We start from the raw sequence: 13,519 nt of genomic DNA, 5'->3' as shown, positions 1-13,519 counted from the left end.
TCGTTATTACGGTAAGAGTCTCTTAAGTCGCTCTCGAGATTGGACAAACGACTTGCCTCACCTTGATAGACTGGAGTTTTACGGTAAAAGGGGTAGTATAGAAGAGGGATTCCATCAGGGAGGTCTACAGTTCATTTTCCTTGAGACAAGGTTCCTTTGTTTTGCATCATCTTGTTCTTCACACACACAGCAGCATAATACGCAGGTGGACGGAAGACACAGCAGCAGCAGCGGGGATGGTCTAGAGGATCAGTCACGAGGCAAGTTTAATTGCTTGCTTGTATAGTGTGATTGACGAAGTGGACTGGGTTTGTTGTCACATAGACGGAATAGCTAGCTCGTAGAATGAGTGCGGAGTCGTGCTTGACAACAACCAATGCAAGAACGAAGACGTAGTGTTGAAGATTACAACCATGACAGATGTGCTTGGCTCTTGATAGAGAGAGGTCAGGTGGGAGTGTGCAACAGTGTGATGCTGGCGATGTGGAATGAGTGAAGGGTTGCGGAAAATGACAGGCTCACGGCGCGCGCATAATTCATTTAGGAGAGGAGAGGGGCAGGGCATGAAATTGAATGACAAGGCGCATCACGACATATTGCAGAGTTGAGTGAGGATGGCAGTCGGACGCGAGAGTATGGTCACAGGGGAGAGGAGAGAGAGGAGAGATTGGAAAGATTGGAGAGATTGGAGAGATGGAGAGAGAAAAGAGAGGCGTGGCGGTGTACGATTGGCAATTTTGGATTTGGATTTGGAGGATGCAGGGGCGCAGGGGAGAAAGGCAGCAGGAGAAGAAGGGAAGGGGAGGGGAGGGGAGGGGGCCTTAACCAACGGGCGACGGCGGAATGGTAGCGGAATGGACGCGAGCGAGAATGGTCAGACGGGATGGAAAGTGATTGAATCAATCCATTCATCATCATCATCATCATCATCATCAGCACTGAGCAGCATCATCATCATCATTATCATCACCATCATTAATATTAGTATTGTTAATTGACGTGTTGAAATGTGAAAATTGGCCTTCGCCCGCCCATACCACTTACTATCTAGCTGCCCGCTGCTTGGCCCCCCCCCCCAACAAACCCCTCCGCCACGCCCACGCTCCACCCGCACCCACTAGAATCACAGGAATCTCAGGAATCAATTAGGAGGTTGACTAATCACAAAAATATGGACGGTTGTTTGCCCTGCCTTGCCCAGGTAGTAGTAGCTTGGCTTGGATAATTAGTGGGAAGAGGAGGAGAAATAGATAGTTCGCTGTTGTGTTTTGGTCGCTGGGTGGCATCTTTTCATGTTTCTATGGTGGGCGGGGCTCATCTGGCTTACCCGGGCTGCTGGCGGCCGTGCTGGGTGCTGCGTGCTGCTTCTCCGTCGCCACATTGTTGTTTATCCTCTACCACCTCCACCTCCACCTCCACCTCCACCTCCACTATTCCTACCACTACTACTACTACTACTACTACTACTACTACTACTACTACCACTACCACTACTACTCACATGCACATGCATCCGCTCCCCTTTGGATATTAATGTCCATCTTTCAGCTGATCGCAGAAGACATGATTGGCATGGCATGGCATGGCATGGTCCCTTGGCATTTGAAAAACCTAGGTTGTTGCCCTTGCCCCTGTCCCTACGGCATCCGATTCCGGATCCTACTATATGGTTCCTGTTACGTCGTCGCCGAAGTTCCAGCCACCACAACCAGCAGCAGCAGCAGCAGCAGCAGGTGGTTGTTATTCTCCAAATAACAAGGCGTGCGTCGTCCATGGTCGATGATGGTGTGCATGCTCCATCTGGATATCGGAATGGACAATTCCTCTCCTGGACCTAACTACGAACCGTCGCCATGGCTTGCTGCCCATGCTTATGCCCATGCCCATCCAGCAGCAGCAGTAGCAGCAGCATGACATGGACATGAGGAAAAAGCCAGCGCTATGCCGACTTCCGCCTGGCTCAATCGCGCGAGCTCCCCGATTCGGATGAGCAGCGGCCTAGAAGAGGCCCAGAACGCGCGACTATGTGTCTTATGTGTAGCTATGGCTACGGCAGGTTCCCCAGCGCTGCCCGCCCTGCCACTCCCACCGCCTCCCCTCCCCTCCCCCCCAAAAAAAGCCAGCCAACTCCCCCCAAACACCCCCCCAATTGAACTCCCCAACTCCCCAGCTGCCTAGCTGCCTAGCTGCCTACTTGCCCAGTTGCTCACCATCCCCCTCCCCAAAAGCGTGCCCGCTCCACCAGCTTATATCCCCCTAGCTGCCCCTCTCCCTCCCCCCTCCCCCCAAGTTCCCCGTCTCACAACCGCCCCCCTACGCTCTCGGTTCTTCCCTCCTTGCTACTATCTTCTTCACACCCAGCTTTGTTTGCATCTATCTCTCTCTAACTCACTCTCTCGGCCTCTCTCCCAATCTCGCCATCTCGCCATCTTCCATCTCTTCCACTAATTACAACCCCCCCTTGCCGATACATCCTGACCTCGCATGCAGCTCCAAAGCCCACGTGAGCGGGTGACACTGCGGCTCCAACGCTTCTTATATCCTCTTTCGGCCCTTTTCTCTTGCCGCCCAGTGCTCAGTGCTTCGATAATACAGTATGCAGTCAGCCACATGTCTTCGTTGTTGGCCAGCTCACTCAAACTCCAAGTACCATGTGTCTGCTGCGTCGTTGGGTCAATTTGTAACTACGTACCATCATCAGCATTATTAGTCTCTGTGGCTGACATCGTCGTCAGTACCAGTACCAGCAGCAGCAGCATTGGCAACGCAACGTAACGTGTAGCGATACAATATCACTTTCTGCATGACCACCACCACAGTCATCAATGACTGACTACAAAGGCGCGGACCGGGATCATTACGAGCATCAACGTGGTAACGCTAAGGAATAAAAAGCTTCTTTTGCCTTAGTGGCCATGAACTGGTCCTTAGGTAGGAGGTGTGGGTATCTCTCACGCCTGCGTCTACGGAAGATATGGACACACCTCATTGTATCATCATTGGTATTGCTAAGACGGTATTGATTCCACCTGCTCCTGTCACCCCCCCCTCCCCCCTCCCTCTCTTTCTCTCTCTCCCTCTCCCCCTCAAACCACTTCATTTCGTGGTCTCATCAAAATATGCTCGGCATTATTCTTTGTTTCGTTCTCGTGCTGGCTGGCTGCCTTCTTTCCTGCTCGACAAGCACGCTGTCTTTTAATCTTCCTTGCATGTGAGCACGAGCTGCTGTTGCCCGGCAGATTCTTCCCGCTCTCCTCCTCCAAACTCGATGCACATGACCTCTCACCACCGAATCAATGATCCGGTCTGCTTGCGTCAATGTGCAATGTGCTCGTAGCGACGCTGAGAGCAGCAGCAGCATGGCTGGACATGGTTCCCACATTCCTGGATGCATGCTTCCACGCGCTGCCACGCTTCTCAATTCGCGCATTATTATGTATTCTTCCGACATCATCGTCCTCGTTATTCCCGGCGCTGCATCTCACGCTTTTATTCGCGCATTATGCGTGAGAGCTGTCACCTCTGTGCGTTTTCTTGTGATCGACCGCTCTTTTGTTTCTTTCACAGATTTCGTTTCATATGCAGCACTGCTGCCATGTGCACTAGGTAGGTAGGCCGCAGCATCTCGGCCATCACGGCCATCAAAGACTATCAAGTCCATCCGGAGACAATCAGCTCGTCTCGAGAATGTCGAAACCATTGAACAGTGCCACCAAACGTTCATTCTAGAGAATATTACTATTGCTGCAATCTTTCAGCTTCCAGCATGTACGGCTGCTGGTACTGGGATGCAACCTGGCTGGTTGCTGCTGCACACATCTCCTGCAGTCAATCAACCACGTTTGTCCCAGCAGGTAAGATTGATAACGTCAACAGATGTTCCCTTTTTAGGCAAACATGTCTATAATATATCGTAGTGTGGTCGTACAAACCATCATAGCGCCAGCGGCAGTAGCGCCAAAAACCTCGCAAAAAGCAACAAACTGCAAACGCGCTATCCCAGACGCACGTGCGTGCATAGCTGGAGCTTATACAGAGAAGAGCCCGACACGCTGCCAGTGCCCGCCTCTAGGTGGTGGGCCCAGGCCAAGATACTGGAATCGGTCCGTCTAAACACACGCCACGCTGCCAGCTGCGATTTCTAAGATATACTATCTACTTACCTACATACACATCTCGAACATACCTCGCGACAAACCATGGGTTTGCCGTCAGGAGCGTCACTGACACCTAGACCACGACATTGTGGAGGCGCGCATACTGTGGACAAAGTATACTGCGCGTAATGCCACGTACGCACCACTCATCATGGATGCATGGCTCAAGCGCAAACCTTCCACACTCTTTCGCACACACGCACACACGCACACATACAACAACTAAATGGTCATGTCTTCTTGGTCTGTCAGGAGACACTTGTGGTAGAGCGTGCAAAACAAGGGGGTACCACGCCGAGCAGAAGTTGAACCGCAGCGGATCCTGGTCAAGCATATATCCCGGCCCTACTGTTTCGACCAAAAAGGTTTGAATTGAAGAGTCCCTCTGCTGAATACGGCGTACCGAGTCGCACCGCGTGAGGTGATCAACGACAACTCACGGCGCTCGTATGGGACCCGGACACAGTGTCCAGAATGGTGATTCAGATTCATAAAGATAGCCACATGACGAGGTTCGTTCATATTGATGCAATGCGCCAAAGCATCACACCGCAATTTCGTGCTCGTATAGCAGTCGACACGCTCTTCATCATCCATGATACCAATGGCAAGCTGATGAGAAGTAGTATATCTCACGATGGTTTCGAAACAATACTAGTGCATAAACGTTTTAAGCATGACGATGCTAAGCTTTTCGACGTCACAGCACGCCGTCGCCGCTGGCACGTATAAGGTAATGGCTAGGAGAGGTAAGGGTCTTTTTCGAAAAGACGTTTTCGGTGTCACAACAGCATTTAGAGTGCTGCCCGGAACTGGGTGCCAGTCGTGTTTGACCCGCTTTGCCTTCCCGCACATCGCACATCCGGCTTACCGGGTTTGAACAAAGTCTCCGCTTAAAGATTCAAGTAGCGAACATGCTTCTCCGACTGTTCGTCGACTCGTTCGTTACAGCTCGCTCGCTACTAGTAACACCAGCGCCAGTCATACAACTATTATACATATACTTTGTGCCCCCGCGCTGGCGCCTCTCGCCCCGACGTCACGGCTTTTTTTTTTCTTTGCACAGCTCCAGCGTCGGCAACGATAGCGCAAGCCTGTTTACACAATGCTCATGCTGTACTGCATGTATGTACATTGCAGGCAAGGATTAAATGGGAGCCTCGGCATCAGGGTCAAAAAAAGAAAATAAACATGTCAGACCCCAGAAAAAACCCTGAGTCTAGACAGTCGAGAGACACAAGATATTTCAAATGGTGGGAGCCGAACAGGGGGCTGCTGCGAAACAAGGAGAGGCCAACACTTTTCGAGGGCAAGGAAGGGTCCAGATCAAATGCCCATCCGGAAGAAACGGCGACGCAAAGTATGGTTCTGAGTGCTGGTTGGAGCAGAAAATTGGAAGATCAGTACTTCGAGATTAATCGAATGGAGCAGATCCTGGTTGGGGGAGGAATTCTCGAGATTCTGGTCTTGGGTATTGGGTATTGGGTATTGGGTATTGGTGTGTGTACTGTGTGTATGTGCACGCACGCATGTGTGTGTGTGTGGCTTAGACCATCGTCTGGTTGAGAGCAAGCCAAAGGCTCTCCGCTCCACTTTGCATATGATTAGCACCGACAAAGGGCCGACTAGACGTGTCAACCGTGCTCACATAATGCGGAGTCCTGCCACTCATAGATTGGAATTCAATACCTCATTTGCGAGCTGATGCGCACCGTGGATGATGCCCTGTCAATCGATGTATGGGAGATTGATTGCATGGGCAAAAGGATCAATGAAGCGAAGATTTCACGTGTGAGCGTGGGATCAGGGTCTTTTTTTTTTCCTTAGATGAGGCGAGAGTGCTATGTATGTATGGATTGATTGATTGATTGATTGTTTTCTTCTTTCTCTTTCATGTGTTGTTGAGGTAAACATGGAAGACGGCCCTAGAAGCTGGCGGAAGTGCGCGGTGGCTTGAGATTTCACCCTTCTGGTGGCCACAAAGCATGTTCTTCTTCATGACCACAGTACAGCAAAGTGACGGTAGTGGTAAGTGGTGGTTGTGGTGGTGGTAGTGCTGGTGGTGGACGGGTAAAGTAGAGAGGGGAGTGTGTTTTCTGTTACCACCACCCTTTCTCACAATGGTCACGCTCTTTGGACGACCCCTCCCCCTCCCCCCCCCTCTCTCACTCCAATCCCCGAATCTTCTATACCTCACCCATCCCTCTCCCTCTCTCTCTGCTCCGGTCGGCCGTTATTTTTCTGTTTACCAAGGATGATCCGAGCGTTCCAAGCCAGGATCGAGCTAGTCAAAGCAACAAGAAGAAGCTCTCAAGGCCCCCCGTTTCCTCAATTGCCCTTTTCACATTAGTCTCGCCCGCGCGTCTTTGCTGCACTAGCCCTTCTCGCCCGGAACGCGTCCTTTCCTCCTTCTCTCTAGACTCGATTTCTCTTGCGTTCTTGATTTCTCCATCTCCCAATCTTCCATCTCTCCCATCTCACTACTGTGCTGCTAGCTTGCTTGGGGACCTGTTCATCCACGGTTGGCTCGTCAAAAAGTACGTACCCACCTCCTCCTCTCCCCCCAACACGCACATGCTTCAAACGCTGACTTATGCGCTTCTCCTCGCAGAGACTAGCCATCAATCGCACCTTTTAGCGTCACTCGTCGATACACTACGCTAGAAGCAGCAACTTGTTTCTGATACCTTACAGCAGCTCACACAGCTCAGCCCACCAGGAGAGAGCAAAGCGCGTCAACTTCCTACCCATCAATACGGCTTGAGAGCCCCCTACCTACTACAATCAAGGTCGTGCCAGCTCTGCTACTAGGGCCCTGACTTGGCCTGAATCACCACGCACACACGCATACGCATACACATACACATACACATCTATACTCAAGTAAACTTCACACACATCAGCAGGGAACAAGAGCAGGAAGAAAGTCTCACCGCATTCGCGATCAATCCAAGCAGTCCTCACCCGGTACCGCCCATTCCATCTCGTCCAATTCACGGTACCCACCCTGCTTTTTCATATCCGCACAAAAAATACACCTCACTGCACTCGCACTAACAACCCCTCCCCCCTCCTCCCCCTCCCCCTCCCCCAATAGCCACTGAAAAGGCGCTTGACCCCGGCCTCTCCATCTTCCCAGCAAAGCAGCATTACCTCACATCTTCCAGTACAAGAAATAATAAGTGGGACATTCTTGCCTCCCGCACTCGTTGGTGGCACCTGAACTGCAGCGCGCTCTCAGGGCAAGGACGCCGTCCCTCTTCCTCCGTGACCACTCTCTGACCATTCACTCATTAGTGGCTCATCCGCCGCTAGAAAGTTAGCATCCTTTTCAGCGACTAGACCTCCAACTCTCAGTCTTCTGCTAAGCAACTTTCGTGCAACCTACCCATCGTTGCATCCATCCAATTCCACTGGAGACATCCACCCCAGTCGGATCGGTCATTTCATCCTTTCGATCTCCCTGGGTTGCCCTACGATTCCGTTTTCACGCGCTTTTTCACCTCAAAAAGAAGTGTTTTTCGTGCCCGGCCTCCCACTCTCACCCATCTTTCGACTAGTCTTTGCACTACCATCTCTTCCTCGCACTACCGAAACAACGTTATATTTTACGACGGCGCACGATCTGCCGAAACACTGGTGGCTATCCAACTACGTCGTAGTCGCTCCTACTTGCCAGGACGCCGTCTTGCACATCATCCGCGTCTAAATCGGCGCCAGCGTATCTGCTGTCAACACACACATCTTTCGGCTCTTAGTCGTTCCTGGGGGGTAGTCAGCCTTGAACTTCCCAGCCACGGTCCGATAGCCTTCCATTCTTCCCCAAGGTCTCGCTCTGCGAATCAGCTTCCGACGCTCAAAATCGGCAAAGCGTAGTTTTCGCCTACGGCTCGTTCCTCTCAAGTACCTTTACCTCAGTCGATCCAGCGCCTCTCGTCCTCCGGTCTTGAGTTCGCCAATTCGCTTCTACCAACGGTTCTCCCACAAGTCTATGCACGATAGACGAACGGTCTATTAGTAGTCCGGTTCGAGCTCGCCTTGTCTGCCTACCTACTACCAGCAACACCCTTTCGAAGCTCCTGCTTCACTCTGCCTGCATCCTGCGCGTTATCACAAACAAGAAACGCGCTCCTCTCCAAATCTATCTTCCTCTGCCACACCTACCCTACCTTCGCGTACGCTACCTCCGCGAGAGAGAGACAGAGAGAGCTCAAGGAAACGATACCCCAAAACACGCTCGACAAAACGCGTGGAAACCGGTACAGCGGCCATAAAGTGCGAACACAGGCGCTATGACTCAAACAAGTCCGTCCATGCCTTTGGCAGAAGGCCAGAACAGCCATCACAATGGGAACAGAGAGTCTGACAACGAAGTACCAATAGATCCCTCAATCGCCGCTGCCACCAGCCCAACCTACCCTCAACACCAGCAGTATTCTCCCTATACACCGCAACACGATATGGGTCATCATGCCGGGTATCCTGGGACACCTAGTCCGTATATGAATGGACGACCGGAATGGGGTGGACAATATCCTCCTGGTCCTCATCAGATCAGTCCTTACGGACAACATCCTGCGTCATCGGCGCCAACTACACCCGCCATGGTATACGCTCCCGGACACCCCGTGAGTCTCCGCGTTTGCGGAGCCTCCGCCTTTTGTGTAACATGAATTGCTAACGTTGACGCGCAGGGTGGCCACCCGTTGTCAACCGTCTATTCATTCGTGCCGATACCAGGCGCGCAACAGCACAAACGCCCGCGTAGACGCTACGAAGAGATTGAACGCATGTACAAGTGTGGCTGGAACGGCTGCGAGAAGGCGTACGGAACGTTAAATCACTTGAACGCGCATGTAACGATGCAGTCGCATGGCGCGAAGCGCACTCCTGAAGGTACGTTTTTCGACTCAATATAATGCTGGTCAAAGATGGTTCGTCTTGGCGCGCGGACTGTTTTGTTATGGCCCAAAGCGGTGTCGCGACATACTATATTGATGGTTCGCCCGACTTTGCGGACGCTAGCCATGAACCATCTGTCAACCCATGTCCCAGCTAGTTTGATGCACGATTCAAACAACGCTACTGCTACTGAAACCAGCACTCGATGTTAAAGTCAACAGCATCGCGTATCCAAATCGTCGTGTACTCCCCATTGCCGTTTTTGCTAACGATTATTAGAGTTCAAAGAGATTCGCAAAGAATGGAAGGCAAAGAAGAAGGAGGAAGAGCAGCAACGCAAGGCTGAGGATGAACGTGCCCGCGCTGAGGGTCGTCCTGTCGACAATGGCGACGGTCCTCAGGTGTATGGCGCTCTTCGTTCTCAAGTACCGCCACCAAATATGGGCGGTGGTCCCCAGCTGCCTCCTATCGGCTATGCCCCTGCGTCTGGTGGACAAGCTCCACCGTATGGTACTCAGAGTCCGGGTATGCCGGAGGGAATGCCACAGTACGCTTCTAATCATCCACCATACCACAATGGAGGTGCTCATAACAGCAGCAGCAACTACGGCCCGCAGTCCCCATACGGCCACGGCCAGAATCAGATGTACCAACAACGTAATCTCGCCCCTGCTCCACCGTCTGCGAAACGGGAAAGCTAAATATCGTCTTAGCGTCCGAGAATGGCCAAAGCAACTACCCGCAGTAGTAGATGACGCTTCCGTACTTCGCCTTTAGTTGAGCTTCATTCGCCACCTTACATTGCCTTTATAAGTTCAACAACGAGATTATGCGACGAGCGCACCGTTAGGCTCTGTCCTGGCGAAAGAAGAACCCTTGTCATAGCCCCATTTTGCATGTTTCTTGGTGTGTTTGGGAGGGGGGGGGGGGGTTTGGTGGTTTCCGCTTTTTATGGTCGTGGTCCATACTCAAAGTGCCATTCACAGGAGCTGTGTCATACATTTCGATCACTTTCTCCTTCGAATCACAATGGTTATTACTGGAAACTCGAGTGAGTCTGTCGCCACGTTCGGTTCATGGACACGACCACAACTCCTATTTCTACTAGCGAGTCTTATCCCTTTCGATATCACATCAGCATATGTCTCTTGGTTCATCGGGATTACGAATGGCCTTTCAGGGTTTTGGGGGCTAAAGTCTTGGTTTTTCGCGCGCATTCGGAACAGATTCACTAAGGAGAAGCGCTCATATTTTGGGACAATCTTGATACCGGAGGCGGAGAGTCATACTTTCAAGCACGCATTCGCACGACTTGGTTTCGGGGTTCTTTTGATCGATCTTTCCTTGTCTATCTGCACTCTTGATTCCCCTTCGTTTAGACCCATTGCATCGCGGCGCAACTCCACACACACACACACACACACACAGCACCACTAGGCTTTGTTCCTATTTATGATAATGAGGTGGATTGGTGACGATGGTCTCGCCGGAACGAGGGCTAGCTTGAGCCCTCTTCGTTGGCCAGGCGGTACCTTTTTCTGTTAGGAAATACCCCGTGAAGATGGATGTATGTCTCTGTAATCGACAGAAGGACCTGATTGGAGGATGACAAAATCATGCGTTCTGCTTCGTTTCGTCGTTCTGCTTTCACCTTCCAGATCACGTTGTTTTGTTAGCTTTCTGCACTTTTTGCGCACACACACACACACACGATACGATGGACTGCTACCGTCCTTTGAGTTAACGAAAAATTCTGTGCCTGGCCCCGCTTGATGCACTATCACTTCAACGGCAAAGCTGCTTCTTTGAAATTACTATCTTGTTCTTTTTTTGGACCGGGCATGCATGCATATATATACGTTGTCGACCTTCCCACAATTCCTGTACCTCTCTTTCGTCGGCATTCTTATTTGTTTTGGAGTATTCGACGAGCCGATTTTGCATACACACATAAAATACGTACATATACTTATACGTTGGCACGGGACTATCAGGACCTACTACCTACCTATCTACCACCCACCCACCTACCTACCTACCTTGTATGGAAAGACAACCGAGCCCTGGACAGAGAGAGAAGGAGGCACGCTCAGCACGGATCCGAGCTATTTTTTACTCCTCCCCCACCCCCCTTCTTCTTCGCCCTCTCCCCTCCTCCATCTCCACCTTTCTTGGCAAAGCACAGATTTTGAGTACTTCTGCAATGGATTGATATCATACTATCCCTCCTCTGCCTGTTTCTCTCACTCTCTCTCTGTCTGCTGGGTGTGTCGACTTTTCCTCTTTGTCATACCCTCCATACAAAATAGTTCTTGGTTTGAAATTTTTTGGATTGATTTTGTTCTTATTCTGCCTGTTTGTTCGTCTCTAGAAAGCACGTTATGCACACACACACACACATACACATCTATATATACACACGCACCTACACCCAACACACGTATACGAGACCCCCCTCCTTCCTAGTATATTCACCCCTTACACTCTCCCCCTTCCCCTCCAACATGAAACACCAAACACCAAATATCAAACACCAAAGATAAAAAGAAATACGTTGCGTTTTCAGATATATGAATGAATTTGAATTTTGAAAATTGAATTTGAATTTGAATTTTGAAATTGAATTGATATTGATATTGAATTGAATTGAATTGAGTATTTGAAATGATGATGATGATATGATAAGATTTGAAGATTTGATACGATGATTATGATGATGATAATGACGATGAGCTTTACTAGGACTTCTTTCGGGGACTTGAGTGGATGCTTTTCTTTGTTCTTTGTGCTGCTGTGAATGGTACTTTTGACATGGGTTTGTTTGTTACGCGCCTGCTTGCTTTGCTTGCTTTGCTTTGCTTTGCTTTGCTTTGCTTTGCTTTGCTTTGCTTTGCTTTGCTTTGCTTTGCTTTACTTTGCTTTGCTTGCGCTCTACGGTGGGAGGCTTGGGCTGGTTTTGGTGGATTGTGATGGAATGGGAATGGCACGGGACGAGATATATTACAAGATATCATTACATTACATCGGTTTCGATTGGACGGACGCGAAATTCCTTTTTTCTTTGTTTTTGACTTTTGCTTTTTTCTTTTTGTTTCTGGAGTGGGGAGGGGATTTGGATATGATGACGGGTTGTGTGTGTGTGTGTGTGTTGTGTGTGTGTTGTGTGATGACATGTTTGAAGGGGGGCACGGGCTGCATGGGCTGCTTGGGCTGCTTGCTGCTGCGCGGGCAGACTGTTTCGGACTGCGCGGGCAGTGATCACGGGTAGCAAAGAGCAGGAGTACTTTGTGTGGTTGGTCATTGTCACGAATTGTCATTCTAGTGGTGGTAGAGTGTCATGTCAGTGGTGGGTAGAGTGTCATTTCATTGTCCATTGTCCATTGTCCATTGTCAGTGTGCACGGTCACAGTCATGCCCGTGGTTGAGGTTGTCATTGTCACGGTCATCAGTGGTCATGTCATAGGAACTGTCATCACTTCAGTCTCGTTTGTACAATTGTACAATTGTACGTGTCTGTGTACGTATGTGTACATGTGTACGTATACGTAGGATTGCCGATTTGACGACTGACGTTTATCCACCCGCGACCAGTCGGAGAGACCAGTCAACCAGACGGGAGAAGAACGGTGTTTTCTTTTCGCGCTTTAGGATTGATTGCATGTGCGTGTGCGTGTGCGTGTGGCACGTGTATGGCGTGTGGATTTATAGGTGGGTATGGATGGAGTGGGTGGGTGGGGTATATAATAGGTGGGTAATAGGGTTTCTGAAACGAACGTTGTTTTTTTGGTGTTTTTTGCGTTCGGTAGTTGGTGTTGTAATAATAGGAGTAGTAGGGTGGTGGGATTGGGTGAATGGAGGAGTGCGTTGTGATTTGTGTGTTGTGTGTGTGGGTTTTGTATGTATTTATGTACATACGTGCGTGTGTATGTGTGTGCGTGCGTGGGGGGAAGGGGAGAAGGGGGTGAAGATATGATACAGTACTATGGATATGGATGATATATTATAGGTGTGTGTATAGTACATATATGCCCACGAGTAAGGCGTGGTGGTAGATCGACTGACCGACTCATTGACTGACTCGGGACTGTGATAAGCTGCATTGTAGCGGCAGTGACCTCTGTCAGATGTGTAATTATCGCGTTCCATCGTCTATCAGTTCGTTCTTCCATCTCCGGGCGTATCCATATACATACATAGTAATAACAGACGTCAAACGTGCCGTGTCCGACGGGCGGCTTGGTGGTGGTGGTGGTGGTGGTGGCGGCGAAGGCCGTCTTTCTCCCGTCGTCTTGTATGTATATACACGCATACACACACACACACTCACACACATAAATACATACACCCAATATCAAAACCACCTACTTTTAGTAGATGGCCGTTGGAGGCAGGGCTTACTTAGTTCATTAGCTGGAGATCGGAGCAAGCACCTGACCTAGTTTGTGTGCGCGCGCGCGCGG

General features: G+C 50.4%; 8 protein-coding genes across 8 annotated transcripts; 7 read left to right on the top strand and 1 right to left on the bottom strand.

The window, feature by feature from the left end:
* Window positions 1-2,329: 2,329 nt before the first annotated feature.
* EJ05DRAFT_508296 (uncharacterized protein) lies at window positions 2,330-2,703 on the top strand (the record flags this gene model as incomplete). Its single annotated transcript, XM_033747996.1, has 1 exon — window positions 2,330-2,703. A coding segment is annotated over exon 1 (219 nt), but the record flags the coding sequence as incomplete, so codon positions are not given.
* A 593-nt stretch (window positions 2,704-3,296) lies between these two features.
* EJ05DRAFT_483495 (uncharacterized protein) lies at window positions 3,297-4,145 on the top strand (the record flags this gene model as incomplete). Its single annotated transcript, XM_033745257.1, has 3 exons — window positions 3,297-3,524; window positions 3,759-3,854; window positions 3,918-4,145. The coding sequence occupies 3 exons, from the start codon at window positions 3,297-3,299 to the stop codon at window positions 4,143-4,145; spliced, it is 552 nt and encodes a 183-aa protein (XP_033603540.1).
* Window positions 4,146-5,348: 1,203 nt separating this feature from the next.
* EJ05DRAFT_483494 (uncharacterized protein) lies at window positions 5,349-5,862 on the top strand (the record flags this gene model as incomplete). Its single annotated transcript, XM_033745256.1, has 2 exons — window positions 5,349-5,655; window positions 5,708-5,862. The coding sequence occupies 2 exons, from the start codon at window positions 5,349-5,351 to the stop codon at window positions 5,860-5,862; spliced, it is 462 nt and encodes a 153-aa protein (XP_033603539.1).
* Window positions 5,863-8,346: 2,484 nt separating this feature from the next.
* EJ05DRAFT_473647 (uncharacterized protein) lies at window positions 8,347-9,421 on the top strand. The gene is made up of 3 exons (XM_033743440.1): window positions 8,347-8,462; window positions 8,541-8,785; window positions 8,852-9,421. The coding sequence occupies exons 1-3, from the start codon at window positions 8,450-8,452 to the stop codon at window positions 9,074-9,076; spliced, it is 483 nt and encodes a 160-aa protein (XP_033603538.1). The 5' UTR covers window positions 8,347-8,449; the 3' UTR covers window positions 9,077-9,421.
* Window positions 9,048-9,909, top strand: EJ05DRAFT_252528 (uncharacterized protein). The gene is made up of 4 exons (XM_033740181.1): window positions 9,048-9,286; window positions 9,339-9,606; window positions 9,661-9,716; window positions 9,773-9,909. Exons 1-4 carry the CDS (start codon window positions 9,265-9,267, stop codon window positions 9,805-9,807), a joined length of 381 nt encoding a protein of 126 aa, XP_033603537.1. The 5' UTR covers window positions 9,048-9,264; the 3' UTR covers window positions 9,808-9,909.
* EJ05DRAFT_252328 (uncharacterized protein) lies at window positions 9,886-10,700 on the top strand. Its single transcript, XM_033740180.1, has one exon. It carries the CDS (start codon window positions 10,011-10,013, stop codon window positions 10,494-10,496), a length of 486 nt encoding a protein of 161 aa, XP_033603536.1. The 5' UTR covers window positions 9,886-10,010; the 3' UTR covers window positions 10,497-10,700.
* Window positions 10,575-11,667, top strand: EJ05DRAFT_252307 (uncharacterized protein). Its single transcript, XM_033740179.1, has one exon. The coding sequence runs from the start codon at window positions 10,905-10,907 to the stop codon at window positions 11,523-11,525; it is 621 nt and encodes a 206-aa protein (XP_033603535.1). The 5' UTR covers window positions 10,575-10,904; the 3' UTR covers window positions 11,526-11,667.
* Window positions 11,666-12,479, bottom strand: EJ05DRAFT_252261 (uncharacterized protein). The gene has a single exon (XM_033740178.1). The coding sequence runs from the start codon at window positions 12,374-12,376 to the stop codon at window positions 11,798-11,800; it is 579 nt and encodes a 192-aa protein (XP_033603534.1). The 5' UTR covers window positions 12,377-12,479; the 3' UTR covers window positions 11,666-11,797.
* Between the last annotated feature and the right edge of the window lie 1,040 nt (window positions 12,480-13,519).

Source organism: Pseudovirgaria hyperparasitica (assembly GCF_010093815.1).
Source record: "Pseudovirgaria hyperparasitica strain CBS 121739 unplaced genomic scaffold EJ05scaffold_3, whole genome shotgun sequence".
In the NCBI taxonomy this organism is placed as follows: domain Eukaryota; kingdom Fungi; phylum Ascomycota; class Dothideomycetes; order Acrospermales; family Acrospermaceae; genus Pseudovirgaria; species Pseudovirgaria hyperparasitica.
Note: the sequence above shows the minus strand (reverse complement) of the source record. Positions and strands in the feature narration are given on the sequence as shown.

Coding starts and splice junctions, on each gene's coding strand:
- EJ05DRAFT_473647 (XM_033743440.1), top strand. Junction 8,786..8,851: donor TATACGCTCCCGGACACCCC/GTGAGTCTCCGC, acceptor GTTGACGCGCAG/GGTGGCCACCCGTTGTCAAC.
- EJ05DRAFT_252528 (XM_033740181.1), top strand. CDS start 9,265: ATGTTAAAGTCAACAGCATCGC. Junction 9,287..9,338: donor GTTAAAGTCAACAGCATCGC/GTATCCAAATCG, acceptor AACGATTATTAG/AGTTCAAAGAGATTCGCAAA. Junction 9,607..9,660: donor ATGCCGGAGGGAATGCCACA/GTACGCTTCTAA, acceptor TAACAGCAGCAG/CAACTACGGCCCGCAGTCCC.
- EJ05DRAFT_252328 (XM_033740180.1), top strand. CDS start 10,011: ATGGTCGTGGTCCATACTCAAAGTGCCATTCACAGGAGCTGTGTCATA.
- EJ05DRAFT_252307 (XM_033740179.1), top strand. CDS start 10,905: ATGCATATATATACGTTGTCGACCTTCCCACAATTCCTGTACCTCTCT.
- EJ05DRAFT_252261 (XM_033740178.1), bottom strand. CDS start 12,376: ATGACAATTCGTGACAATGACCAACCACACAAAGTACTCCTGCTCTTT.